The 14,008-nt window shown below is 29.6% G+C and overlaps 1 protein-coding gene across 3 annotated transcripts in view; it reads right to left on the bottom strand.

Moving 5' to 3' along the window:
* The window catches only part of LOC129965474 (choline kinase alpha-like), a 97,410-nt gene that overhangs the window by 79,631 nt on the left and 3,771 nt on the right, over positions 1 to 14,008 (bottom strand). The window contains exon 1 of one of the 3 annotated variants that reach the window (XM_056079373.1): positions 1,273 to 1,361. The exons of 1 other annotated variant lie outside the window; for it this stretch is intronic. Coding sequence is in view for 1 of the 2 variants with exons in the window: in XM_056079370.1 (XP_055935345.1) it covers positions 1,042 to 1,148 (107 nt within the window). In the remaining variant the exon portion in view is untranslated. One more of the 3 variants, XM_056079370.1, reaches the window with a different exon arrangement.

The raw sequence follows: 14,008 nt of genomic DNA, 5'->3' as shown, positions 1-14,008 counted from the left end.
TGCTGGAAACTTTTAATGATAAGTAAATACTCAAACATTATGACTTTAAAATTTACTTTTATCAAATACTTATAACCAGTAACTACATATAAAAAAATGGGTATAGAGATATGATAAAGCAACTGCATTTAGACAATATATCCACTGCTCTACAGCTTAAGATAAACCACATTAGAATTTTAATGCATATTAATTTTTAAATAACCAACTATCTAAATATAAAAGGTAGCATGATATTAATTCATTTAGGATTAAACTTAAGAATAAAAAATTTTTAAATCCTCTCTACATTCAATTTTATTTTTATTAAATAGAATATTTTATTAAATAGAATTTTTAAAATTAGAGACAAAACTAATTTTTAAGAGTATAAAATTATGGTGAAATAAGGCAATAAATATAAATGTAAGATAATAAATAGTATAAATGTAATAGTTTAAATAAAATAGTTCCTAATGTAAATAGTATAGATGTAATAAAATAAATTACAAATAAGCTTCAAAATAGGAGTATCTATCAACTCTTCATGATATTATATTTTATAATATTAGAGTTCCCCTTATTATTAGTGAGAAAATGATTTTTTTAACTATTTAATATGTCATAATATTTTAAATAAAATAAGAATAATTTGTTATATGTAAATTACTCTAAAACAAAAAATATTTAAATTTTCAAATAAAACATGAAATTTGAAAACACTTAATAAATTTAAGCATTATAATAGTACTGATAATTTGATTATTTCAGCAACTAAATTTACTTTGTAAATCAAATTTAGCTTTCAAAACTAAGCCAATAACATTGTTTACAAAGGTGAATAAATAAGATTTAAAATTATCAGAATTCCATACATTTATAAATAAATATATATATGTGTGTGTATATACGATGTTTCTTTACATCATTAGTATATATAATAGAAATCAACAATGAAAACAATCAAAATACACAAAATTATAAAAGCTGCATAACCCAAGTATCGCAAAATATTTTATGACTTGGGAAGCAACAAATATCTAATACCGGGCATAAACTTACTTTGTGTAAACCATTGATACCGAATTTCGGAAAGTAGATTGGGACAGGTATTTCTGATTCAGCAATTTATCAAAAACTGTTAAACCTCTCGATAAACGACGAGGCATATATTTTAAAAAGTAATAAATTAACTGATTGCTAAAAATAAGTATGAATTATACAACAATATGCTTCAAATATTAGATACAAACAATCAACTTTTATATAAATAACAGCAGAAATGTAACGTACGCTCAGGATAAAATTTAGTTGAAGACTGCTTATTTCAATATTGAAAAGTAAACATATTGCAATGCCTTGCAATCGCCAGATATGCGTGCGCAAATACAACGTCAGAATCACACCTCCAGACGTCACAAAAACGTGCAATACTTGTGCTTTTCTAAAGCGCATCAACTTGGCATCTGTTGGCGGCAATGCTTATTTTTTTTTAAGTACAAAAATACTACAGAAGCCGGCTTTGAGTTAAAAAATGTATGGAACTTGAATAAAAAGTTAATAAATGAGAAGATGAATGAATCTTAAAGGAAATAGAAAAATGTCTTTAAAAGATTTATTGATATCAATAAATAAATCATGATTATTTGGAAACAAAATATCATAATTCAGTTTTTTTGTTGTTGTTGTTCCTAGTTTATTTTTTACAAAAATCACCTTTGACGATTATTTTGATTCATTTGTGATTTCCATTATCATTTTACGATAACATACAAGAAGTAATTTCATTTTACGATAATATACTAATAACTGCAATAGAAAAAAAAGGGTGATTTCATAAAACTGCTTTTGATTCTCCTTATTTCTTAGTGAAAAATTACATTTACATTTTACACAATTTCCGTTTCTCTATCTCTACTAATAATAACATATATATTGGCCTGTGCGTGCGTTGTTGTTCTATTAGACGTAGATCTATCACATTCGGCGTGAACTTGAACTTTAGATGGCGGGAATTTTGTGTGTGTGCACAAATTTAGTTGGAATTCTAAATGATTGAAGATTACGCGAAATAGTGAAGTTTTCCCACCAGATGTGCCAAAAATATTTTAGAACAAAAATTAGTCTCACACCATTTAAAAATTCAAAAAATTCTCATTATAATTATACCAATTTAATTGCTGTAAAGAGATTTTTTTTTTTTTTTTTTTCTGTTTTGAATTAAATTTGAAAAGTACTTTTAAGCTTATTTTACAATATATTTGCAAATCGTTTTATATGTTGCTACAAATATTACATCATAAATTTTTCTTCAATTATTGAAAATAAGACATTTTCCCATGATGAGTAGGTTTTGCTTTAAAATGCATTATATGAACTTTTTTTAAATTGTATATATTTTTTAATTAATTGTAAAAAATTATTCTGGCATTAAATGTTTTCATTCTGAATAGTTTTAGCAAGATTTTTTTTTTTTCACATTATAGTTCAAATTTTAGGTGAAATGATAGAAATTAAGGAAATGCATACCACAGTAACAGAACTGTAAAAGGTTTTTAAAATGTTATCTACTACATGTCTATTAAAATTTAAAAATACTTTGCTAATTTGCAAATAAACTAAAATATTTTGTTTCTAAAATTAGTTATTCTCATCTTTCTTATCCTTTCTCGAATGCTTTCTTTTCGTAAAGAAAAGAAATATTTTTGTAAAAGAAAATAGTTAAGTCTTTCTTTTCTAAAAGAAAGAAGTGTAATCATCAAAAAGAAATCAAGATTCTGATGATTTTGCGTTTCTGATCTCGCTGAAATCACATTTTTATGATTATTATTTGCTTGTCTGTCAATCTCTGAAGACGATTACTCAAAATCATAAGAAGATAACAGACATGAAATTTAATATATGGCCTTTTCACTAAAGTTCCAGACATTTTTCATGATTTTCGAGAAATCAATTTATGGAAAATCGGTTTATTTATCCGTCACTGTGTATACGAACACGATAACTTAAACACATAAGTAGCTAAACATATGAAAGTAAGCATTAATTATTTATCATTCGAATTATGCGCACATCTGTATCAAATTTTGAATCCAATCCATCAATAAATTGATTGATCTTCTGCATTGTTATCTGTAATATTACTTCAGTGCATATCTAATCTCGCAGTAAGGAAGAGAAGTGTGGCGAATTGGAATGCGCGAGGATAGAACCTGGGACCTTGTGGTTCGCAGCCCAGTAACATGACCACGATACAAAAGCAATTGCTCGTGCAGCGTAGTTGTTAACTGGCTTATAAGCTATTCCCTACAGAAGTTTACAGATAGCTTTAACGGATGCTGAATGGATAGCGAGTTAATGACGCCCAAACCTGGCAACCATTTGAAGACTTCACGATGAATATGGCGACTTGTCGGATAAAATTGGAGGATCTCGAATGACTGAGTGTCTTTGCGGTATCTTCATTAGGACTCGAGTTCCAATATTTGTTCTAGAGCTTTCACTGCTCTGTGATGTGAACTATAAAAATGAAGGCAAAGAAGAGAGGAAGGGTCAGTCGAATTAAAAGGAAAGTAATTTAACTAAGTGTTGATCTCCAGCTCTCTCTCTCTGAATGTTTTGTGCTGTTACGGCTGTTTAATAGCAATTTGCTGCTTATGTGCTGCTATTAATTGAAAGTGCTGTTTTTATAAACCCTTCCATTGTATTTTATTGTTGTTTCTTCTTGTTTTTTATATAGAATAAAACATCTTTATCTGTTACTAAGCCTACTGAACTGTTCACCGAAAGCCCATCTGACGGAATTTTTTGTAACAATATATTTGTGTGTATAACTCAAAAATGCAATGATTTAGAAAATTGAAAACTGATATGTGGTCTTATGACCAACACTATAGATCTTAATCATATTTTGCACTCAATCGGTAACAAGGCAGATATAAAAAATCACTCAGTTTTAATTATTCAATGAAGTATAAAAAATATTATATTGTATTAGTATAAGAAAAAGAGAATACTCCAAAAATCCAATTAAAAACTGTAGAAAGGATTAAATAGTTAACTTATTGAGAAAATAATTAACCTAAAGGTTTTCCACCTCCCCCTTGTCAGAAAAAAGATCTAAATATTGTATTTTTCTACAACTTTGCTTAATTTTGCTTTCAGGCTCATACTATTATTTAATTTTTTTTTCTTTTTCTTTTTTGAATTTTAAAATAGTACGAAGGTTTTTTTTTTTTTTTTTTTTTTTTTTTTTTTATAAAACTTTCTGCAAATTTGTTGTAAATCGAAATATTATGCACTTTCTTCCCAACTACAATCTTGTTTTCACAGATACAGAATTCGCGCAGAATTCTGCGCGTGTGCAGTATCGCTCGGAGCTGTAATAGGATAGTTTTGACCCGCCTCCTTGGATGATTCACTACCAGTATTTTATCACTTCTCTTGATTGTACGATGCAACTTTGTATTCAGAGTCTAATTAATTTCGCCCGTTAGGAAGACATGAAAACAAAAACGTATACTATTTTGCTATATTGGCGATCCCTGAAAAGGCCAGAACATACCATGGTATGTTCTGGCCTTTTCGTTTTTAATTTTAATTTTAATTTTAATGCTGTTTTTTTTTGTTATTGTTTTTATTGTATTTTTACTTTGTGGTTATTTTTTTCTAATTTGTTATTTTGTATTTCCTTTCTGTTAAAATGGTATATCTCTTGAGCATAATTTCAGGGGATTTTCGGGTCACGAGGAATCATTATTAGACTTATAACTGTATATCCTCACAGAAAAAATCCCTTTATTTGAATCCCTGCCTGAGGGTGACCCTTGAAAAAGTCTTCAGGCCGGATTCTTTTTTAATAATTTTTTTGGTTTAATTTTTATTTGATTTTTGTTTTTCCTATTAACTTGATTCTAATACTTTAGTATCAATTCATCTGTGTTTTAGAAGTAGCTGCAATTGCGCTCTCTAAATACTATGAAGTTCCTTTTTGGTTTTAGTTTAAATAGGTAATAAATTTTAGTTGCGATTTCGAAACTGTTTTGTTTCGTTTTCATTTTAGTTTCGCTTTAAAACTTTTTCTTACTTTAGATTGGTTACTTATATATATATATATATACTAGCAGACCCGGCCACTCGTTGCTGTGGCTAAGGTTTTTGTTATATTACATAGTAGTAAACTATTCAAAGCAAACGGTAGGAGAACACCAGTCATGGGGACCACCATGCTTTTTTACACAGATGCCATTTGTAAAAAAACATGAGGACCTCCATGATTGATTTTCTACTACCGTTGATATTGAGCAAAAATCAATACAAAAAAATAAATTTAAATTTCTTTATTTTTTGTATTCAAGTTTGTAACAAATGAGTACATTACAAAGTTGTTAGTAAAAAACACGTAACACTTAAACTTATAAATGAGGGAGGTAGGGCAGATAGTTTTAAATCTTTGACAATAATGTTTATTATTTTGAATTATAAATACTTTTAATTTCAATTTAATTTAGCACTAATCGGTGCACAATCTTTTTGGTTAACCTGTCTTTAGCTAACACAAATAGATTTGACGGTTTTTCTACACGTGAACATGCAACATATAGTTGCCCATGAGAAAAACATGGATTTTCCAAATCTAAACCACAAATGGACATTGTTTGGCCTTGAGACTTATTTATAGACATGGCAAAAGCTAAACGAATTGGAAACTGTAACATTTTGAAGGGTATCGTAGATTCTGATGGTATCATCGGAATACGTGGCAACAGGACCACTTCTCCTTTAAACTTTCCAGTTAAAATGGTAGCTTCAAGTATATTTCCGGTGATCTTTTTGATGACCAAACGCGTACCGTTACATAATCGAGGTGGATTCAAATTACGCAGGAGAATAATAGGTGAACCAATCTTTAATCGAACGTTATATGGTGGCATTCCAGGTATATCTAGTGAATTTAAAAATTCAAGTGGAAAATTTACACTATCATTTTCATCAGCAACAGTATCGATTGATTTAAAAGACATCAGATAGCCTGGTAACAACTGTTGTATTTGGAAGTTAATTTCGTCAACATCAACATTTTTGGCTGCCAAAATAGCCCGATCACTGAGCCAGTTATGATTCAAGTAATTACTCTGTATATCCGGAAAAATACTCTGAATCAATTCATTTTTCCCCTGAAGAACAGTGCAGAAATTGTCTGGTAGTTTAATGCATTACGTATTTGGTTGCAGTTCTATTTTACCGTCCCCAATATCTAGTAATTGTTCAGAAAATATTTGTGCTGATGGATCATTTTGAAATTGTACGCGCATATTTATGGCCAATCGAAGTGTTTCAATACTTTGCCATAAGAATGATTGTTTTAAACATGCATTTTAATTAAAGATTGTTGAACAATGAAGCACTAATAATTAAAAAGCAAGAAGAATTCCACTGTATTACTTTTACTATAATATGAATTCAATTTATATTTCAGTCTAAATAACACGTGGTCGGCTATGCTAATACCAAAAATTGAAAAAGTAAGAACAATTGAATTTCATTGTATTGCGTTTACTACGAAATAAATTTAACTTATACTTTAGCCTCAGCAACACGTGGTGGTTATGCCATTAAATTGTAGCTTATGTGAAACGTTGGTACTTTTAACACAGCGCCATCTGTTAGAATACTTACTCAATCCAGTCAACAGATACCGCCATCTGTTAGAATCGCTTGGAGCTAACAGATAATTGTGACTGTCAAATAATGAACAAATAAATTGTTCCTTTTTAATACCTTCCTTCTTAGTATAAACCCTTTATGATGTATAATAAATCCTCTAAGTTCAGTGATACAGATTCTGGCTTCCTGAGCTTAAAGGTAAGATTTTTTTTTAAAAAAAAAGTTCTACATTCCACACATGAAGCTGCAATGAGATTTATTCCGTCATTGATATATTTATCTCTTGCAATAATTCAAAATTCATTTACAAAATGAAATCAGTTTCAGAAACATTTATTAAATAATGATAAGCACTGTAGCTGAAGTGAGTGATAGCTGACATAACTTGATATGTACATGCAGTTTATTAGTAAAGAAATGGAAAACTGAAACGATTATTGTAACCATTTTTTATTATCATATCTTCAATAATTTATATAAAAAATGATTAAATTTCATTTAGCATACAAATGAGTTAATATTATTTTATTATCCGATTAGAGGAACTTATTATTGGCTCGTTCACTTACCTTTTTTACGATATCCTTAACAAAAGAAATAAAATCATTTAATTGAAAATTCAATGAAGGTAACATATGTTATTGCCGCACAACATTTTTCTTAGTAAACAGTCAGATAAAGAATCGGAATTCATTCAAAACGAAAAGTAATAATTATCCGTGTGCACCCCCAAGTATTTTTCCAAACTTCTTTATAATTAAAAAAAGCAGAATTTTAGTATGTTATATTAATCAGTGATCCGTTAAAGCGTTTGTAATTAATCATTTTCAAATAAAATATCTTATTTCTGAGAATTGCCACCGTGCACAGTAATACAAAATTCAAACATAAGATCGTGATACTTTATCCGTTGCAACGTATCAAATTTGTTGTATGCATTAAAAAATAATTGTGGAAAATGATATCTTATTCCTGAGAAACGTTTTCGGATAGGATCATAAATAATTCGAACATTCGGATTCGAAACGTAACGCAAATGCGTGAGTTTTTCTACGCCAGTTGGGGTAACAGATTGGGGTGCAGATTAGAAATTTTTAATTTCCTTTATTCTGTTTTATTTTAATTTAAAAGTACTTAAAAATGAATCTGAAAGATCGATTCATTAACAATGTTTCATTTTAAATGCATCAAACATTAAGAAAATAAACAGAATCGTTTCAAATAATCAGCCGAAAAATCTTAAACCTAGCCTCATGACTGTTGGGAAAAAAAACTGAAGCCGTACTCATTTGGCGATGGGGAAAATGAAAAGATTTTTTTGGCGGGAAAGTTAGTTTTTAATTAATAATTAAAATTCTAATTAAAAATTCAAAAAAGGGGCTATCCTATCTTTTAAGTTAGATCAAACTGCACACGGTGTGCAAATTTGATTAAAATCGGTTAAGTAGTTTAGGAGTCCATCGCGGACAAACAACGTGACGCGTAATTTATATATATTAAGATATATATATATATATATATATATTTGATATTAATAACTGTGAAAATATACTTTTTTTTTATTTATGTTTTAATAAGTATGCCATGGAAAAAGAGACTTAAGTAATAAAATTATTGAAAAAGAAGCCGTGATTACTTAGAATTATAAGAACGATTTCCTTACTTACAAACAAAAACATTTAAAAATTAATACTTTATAGAACTTGTCAAATGGAATATAACATGATCAATTAATATTTAAATATATTATAAATAAATAATTAATTATATTTTAATTTATTTAATAATGATTTTAAAATACAATACATACTCTCATTGTAATCTAAATAATTTTATAATTCAGAGAATTGTATTTTTTAAAAAGTTATTTATTTAACTGCTAACAATAATAACATTAATGCTATTCCTTTTAATGTATTTGTTCTTCAGGCAACTGCCAAATGGAGAATCCGCCAAGGTCACCTGATAATAAAACTAATCTGACAGATTCTCTAACCGGGGTTATTCCAGTTAAAGTGAAAATCTGGTCTATTCATTCTTGAAGGGTCTCAATGGAATATGAAATAAGCTTTCTTTATCACTAATGGATAAAATGTTAGTGAATAACGAAAAACGTCCCCATATAAATAATATCCCTGTTAATAATAAATTATAAATACCCTTATAAATAATAAAGAAAAAATATTTCTTTAATATTTATACTCTTTGGAAGATACAGACGGAAGTTTATATTTTAGGAGAAGAATAAATGGCGCTTTCTTCTTTTCCACATCGTCTTAATATTTTATCAATAACATTCTTGTTTCAATAATTTAATCTATACTTATAAATAAAGCTCAATGTGTATGTGTGTGTGTGTGTGTGTGTGTGTGTGTGTGTGTGTGTGTGTGTGTGTGTGTGTGTGTGTGTGTGTGTTGGTGCTCTTCAGGTCAGGTCGTTTGACCTACAGCTACCAAATTTGGTACATGTATACCTTAGAGGTCGGGAATGTGCACCTGGGGTCCCTTTTTTTGAATTTTTAATTAGAATTTTAATTATTAATTAAAAACTAACTTTCCCGCCAAAAAAAATTTCCACTTTCCCTACCGCCGAATGAGTAAGGCTTCAGTTTTTTTCCCCAACAGTAATGAGGCTAGGGTTAACATTTTTCGGCGGATTATTTCAAACGATTCTGTTTATTTTCTTAATGTTTTATGCATTTAAAATTAAGCATTGTTAATTAATCTATCTTTCAGATTCATTCTGAATTACTTTTGAATTAAAATAACGCAGAATAAAGGAAATTAAAAATTTCTAATCTGCATAGCTTTACCCCAACTGGCGTAGAAAAATTCACGCATTTGTGTTACCGTAACTGGCGTTGAAAATTCAAGCATGCGCATTGTGTTCTGATTGTTGACATGACAACCATTATCAACGGATGATTAAAATTATTTTTAGGTTAGTTACATGCTTTTGTAATTAAATTGTATTTATGTTAGTTATATATTTTTTGTCTGTGCTTATAGTTTTGAGTACATTGTTTTTTAAATAGTTTTTTTTAACCTGTTTTCAATGATTTAAATTATTTTTAGGTTAGTTGCATGCTTTTGTAATTAAATTGGATTTATGTTAGTTATATATTTTTTTGTATATGCTTATAGTTTTAAGTACATCGTTTTTCAAGTAGTTTTTATAAACCTGTTTTAGACCGATTATTTTAAACGATTCATTTTATTTTCTTAGTATTTAATGCATTTAAAATTAAACATTGTTAATTAATTGATCTGTTCATGATGAATCTGAGAAAATTTTGTTGACAAATTCTTGAGATATTACATAAATTAAGAAAGATATTCTTTAGTGCCCATAAAGTTTAAACGCTCAGTAACTCTGTTATCAGTAATCATTTTATAAAAAGATGCTTTGTTTCAGTAAAAAATATTATTATATTAATTGCAGATCAATTCTTTCCACTTTAATTTAAAGCATAAATTCTACGAGAGGTAACAGAAAATTAGAGAGATACATATTACGTTATGACTGAAGGCCTTTATAATATTATGAGTGAATTATATTACTATCAAAAGTTGAAGTTTTAATATATTTTGATGAAGAATCTATTAAAGTTGGAATTGCGTAAAATATTTCATTATTAAAGTTTAAATGAACATTAAGATTGGCGAACCGACTGGTCGTCAAAGGCGGCTAGTATTTCTATAAAATCGCTGCAAATGATTTTTTTTCTTTAAATTTCCTAAAATATTTGCCTTAATTGTTACTGCTTTTTTTCAGTTGCAAACTTTATACTTTTACTTGAAGGTATTCTTCTTTTTAGTGTTGGTAAAAATTTTACAGTGATATTAATGAGTTAAAATTTAGTATCGAGCGCATTTAGTTCTTTTTAATAGTCTTTTGATTCGGAAACGTCGATCGTTGTATTGACGAAAGACTTTTACAACCGATAGAGCAATTACATGAGGCACTTACAAACTTTTCGATTCAAAGTTTTCTTTATAAATAAAATCGATGGCGAACCGTGGCCGGGATATCTGAGAAAATTTTCAGCAATTATATCAAGAAAAAAAATGTTACATTAAAAAAATACGTCTTTTAACTCCTTATGCAAATAGTTATCAGAAATATTAGTGACTTGTCCATTAACATCTTTTCAATTTTACAAGTATAGCATTCATATGTGAATTATTATTAATTTTCTATGAATACAATATAAAAAGAAAGATTTTCAAACTGTATATATTACCAATACAGTTCGATAAATTTCTTTGAAAAATGTAAAGATGGGATGCATTTGTTTAGGAAATACATGTAAGATGGCAATAATCGCTAGAGAGTTTCCGCGAAACTAAAAAGCATCAAATTACTAATTCAAACATCAATCAAATACGATATTCAGCTTTTGAATTCGAATACATCATAATTAATCAAGGAAAGTGTTAAATATCTTTGCGGGTATTGTTTTAATATTTAATGTTAATAAAAAATAATATTAATCTTATAAATATGATTTATTTACATTTTTCAAAATCTTGCATTTTTTTTCCTCTTCCTTTAAATGTAATAATTTCTGTTCTTAATTTTAGCATTTTGCATTTAGCAATCTTTTTGATTATAGCATTTTGTTATAGCATTTAGCAATCTTTTTAATTATAGCATTTTGTTATAGCATTTAGCAATCTTTTTAATTATAGCATTTTGTTATAGCATTTAGCAATCTTTTTAATTATAGCATTTTGTTATAGCATTTAGCAATCTTTTTAATTATAGCATTTTGTTTTTCAGTATAAAAATGCGCCAAAATTGTTTTTCATGCTCTAAATTTCTTTCTTTCTCTTCTCCCCCAACCTTTGAGGAATATTTCAAGGTTAACTAGCTAGCATGGTCTCTCCAAAACTTTCTCGCATACTCTCTAATAAAAGTGTTATCTCCCACCACTTGCAAAAAATTGTGGACCTTGGATAAAAAAAATAGAACGCCTTGCTTGGTATAAACAAACAATAGTGGTATAAACAAACAATACTTTGGTACGAACTTAGATTTTTACTGAATCTATCGTGTCATCCTAGATATGTTTTTTAGCTATTAATCCCTGTTATGTGGTTTAATAGTATTCGAAAATCGAATTTGTATTTCAGACGCATTTTTTCCGAACAGAATGAAACCAAAATTTGACATAGAGATACAACTGTAGTCACAAAATCCTATACCGTATTTGATACATTTAAGTCATTGCATTTTTGAGTTATCACATTTTACATGCTTCTGAAAGTAAACAGACGGATAGACATTCAACCCCTTGTTGGATTTAATAGGTGTCTTCAATATAGATAGTAAATCTGTGTACTTACTTTTATTTATCTATACCATAATTGTTCAAAGTGTTTTTCAGTTGTAGCGGATTGTGATGAGCTAGGATAGAACCTGGGACCTTGTGGTTCGCATTCCAGTAACATGACCATAATACAAAAGTAATTGCTCTGATAGCGTAGCTGTTAGCTGGCCTATAAGCTTTCACCACAGACTCTCCCTCCACTGAGTCAGAGGTGAGACGAACAATATGGCTATTGAGGGGTGATGTATTTGCTGTTGATTCTAATGCGCCTGTACCCATTTGAGTAGCGCAGAGCGTTATGGAGAGCGTGTATGAGTGAGTGGTTGCTGATGCTGTTGCGTCAAGTGAGTCTGACGACTTTGGTTGCGGATATATGGCGCCACAACAGTTGTACGAAGGTTGAAGGTTTCATCGTCCGAGGTCACCAATGTGGCGGATTGTGATGAGCTAGGATAGAACCTGGGACCTTGTGGTTCGCAGTCCAGTAACATGACCATGATGCAAAAGCAATTGCTCTGATAGCGTAGCTGTTAACTGGCTTATAAGCTTTCACCACACAGTTACTTTTGTCACAGACAGGCAAACAGATGGATAGACAGACAGAATTTTTTTTAAAAATGTGTGGTGGAATGAAAATTATTATGATCCGTGCAATGGAAGCAAAAAGACGTATGTTTTCGTGAACATTTCTTTAATGATCACATTTCACATAAAACGAACACAAACAAACAGCATCTCATCTCATTATTTACAATCGCAATGCATTATGGGTGCTTACCAATCAGGCATCGCCATCAATTATCCAAAAAAGAAGATAGTGTATTGCAAAGGCTATAAATGCGTTTTTAAAGCTTATGGAGGTCAAGAACGTAGATTCGTACAGATGTCAATTTCGAATTTTCTGATGATTACAATACTTTCTCTCCTTTTTGCATACGAGAAAGTAAAAACCAGTATTCCGTTGTTTAACTGCAAGACATATTTTTTTTTTTTTTTCAATAAGCTTACAGATTTTCCCATCTTCCAAATCATGAGAGTTGATCAGCAAATTATGTTAGACGAAACATTTCCACTAAGGCAGCGAGTTATAAAACCAAGACTTTGTGACTATTTTAAGACATTATTTTATTTTACTAAGAATTGTTTTTTCTTTGCCAGTTTTTGAAAATAAATTCTTTATGATTACGAAAATAAATTTCTTGATGTGATTAAAACTAATCACGAGTTTTTATCTTTCCTCCTACATGAAACCTATACTTCAGAAATTATGCATATTTCAACGTATCTGTTTGTTGTCGTTCCAGTGTTTAAGTATTGAATCATTCACACTGACCTGTGTTTGAATTTCTGACTCACTGAAAGCACAATACATGCATATTCCGTATAACCAGCTGTTATCAGTCAACGGCACAACACCAGCTGTTATCAGTCATCTGAACAACGAAACAATAATATTCAACGACCGATAGTAAGTTTCTAAAACTAAGTAGTAAATATTATACTATATATCATTTTCGAAATTGGTTGATTAAAATCTTTATTTAATGCTTTCGATGCATTTTAATATTAAGAAAAAAATTAACATTTTCATGCAAGAAAACCATTTAAAGAAAGATATCCACGAAACGACTTAATAATTTGACATCCTGATACCAAAAACTTTTAGAAGAAAAGGTATCACAAAATTTAATTTAAAAGAAGCGTCTAATTAAATATAATTAATATTCACTGAAAATGCCAAAGATATATTTATGTGAAGGGAGGAACCTCGAAAATGAGAATGATAAACTTCCGGTATGGTGATTGGTTCTCGCCGCCCTCGGGGGTACAGAAAGAGGTGAGGGTTGGTTACCTACCATTGATGACGGGACGTACTTCCCAAGGGGAGGGTTGTACCGAGGCCGGCGATGGCTACTTAGGACTCGATCACAGTTTCCGCTAATGTTGCTGTCACTGTGGTCCGGTCATTCAGTTTTATCTGTGTGCCTACGGGTGGGTCGGACTAGTCAGCTAGTAATTATGTGGTGTATG

The sequence above is a fragment of the Argiope bruennichi genome, chromosome 4 (genome assembly GCF_947563725.1).
Source record: "Argiope bruennichi chromosome 4, qqArgBrue1.1, whole genome shotgun sequence".
Lineage (NCBI taxonomy): Eukaryota > Metazoa > Arthropoda > Arachnida > Araneae > Araneidae > Argiope > Argiope bruennichi.
The sequence above is the reverse complement of the archived record's forward strand: the minus strand, read 5'-3'. Positions and strand labels throughout refer to the sequence as shown.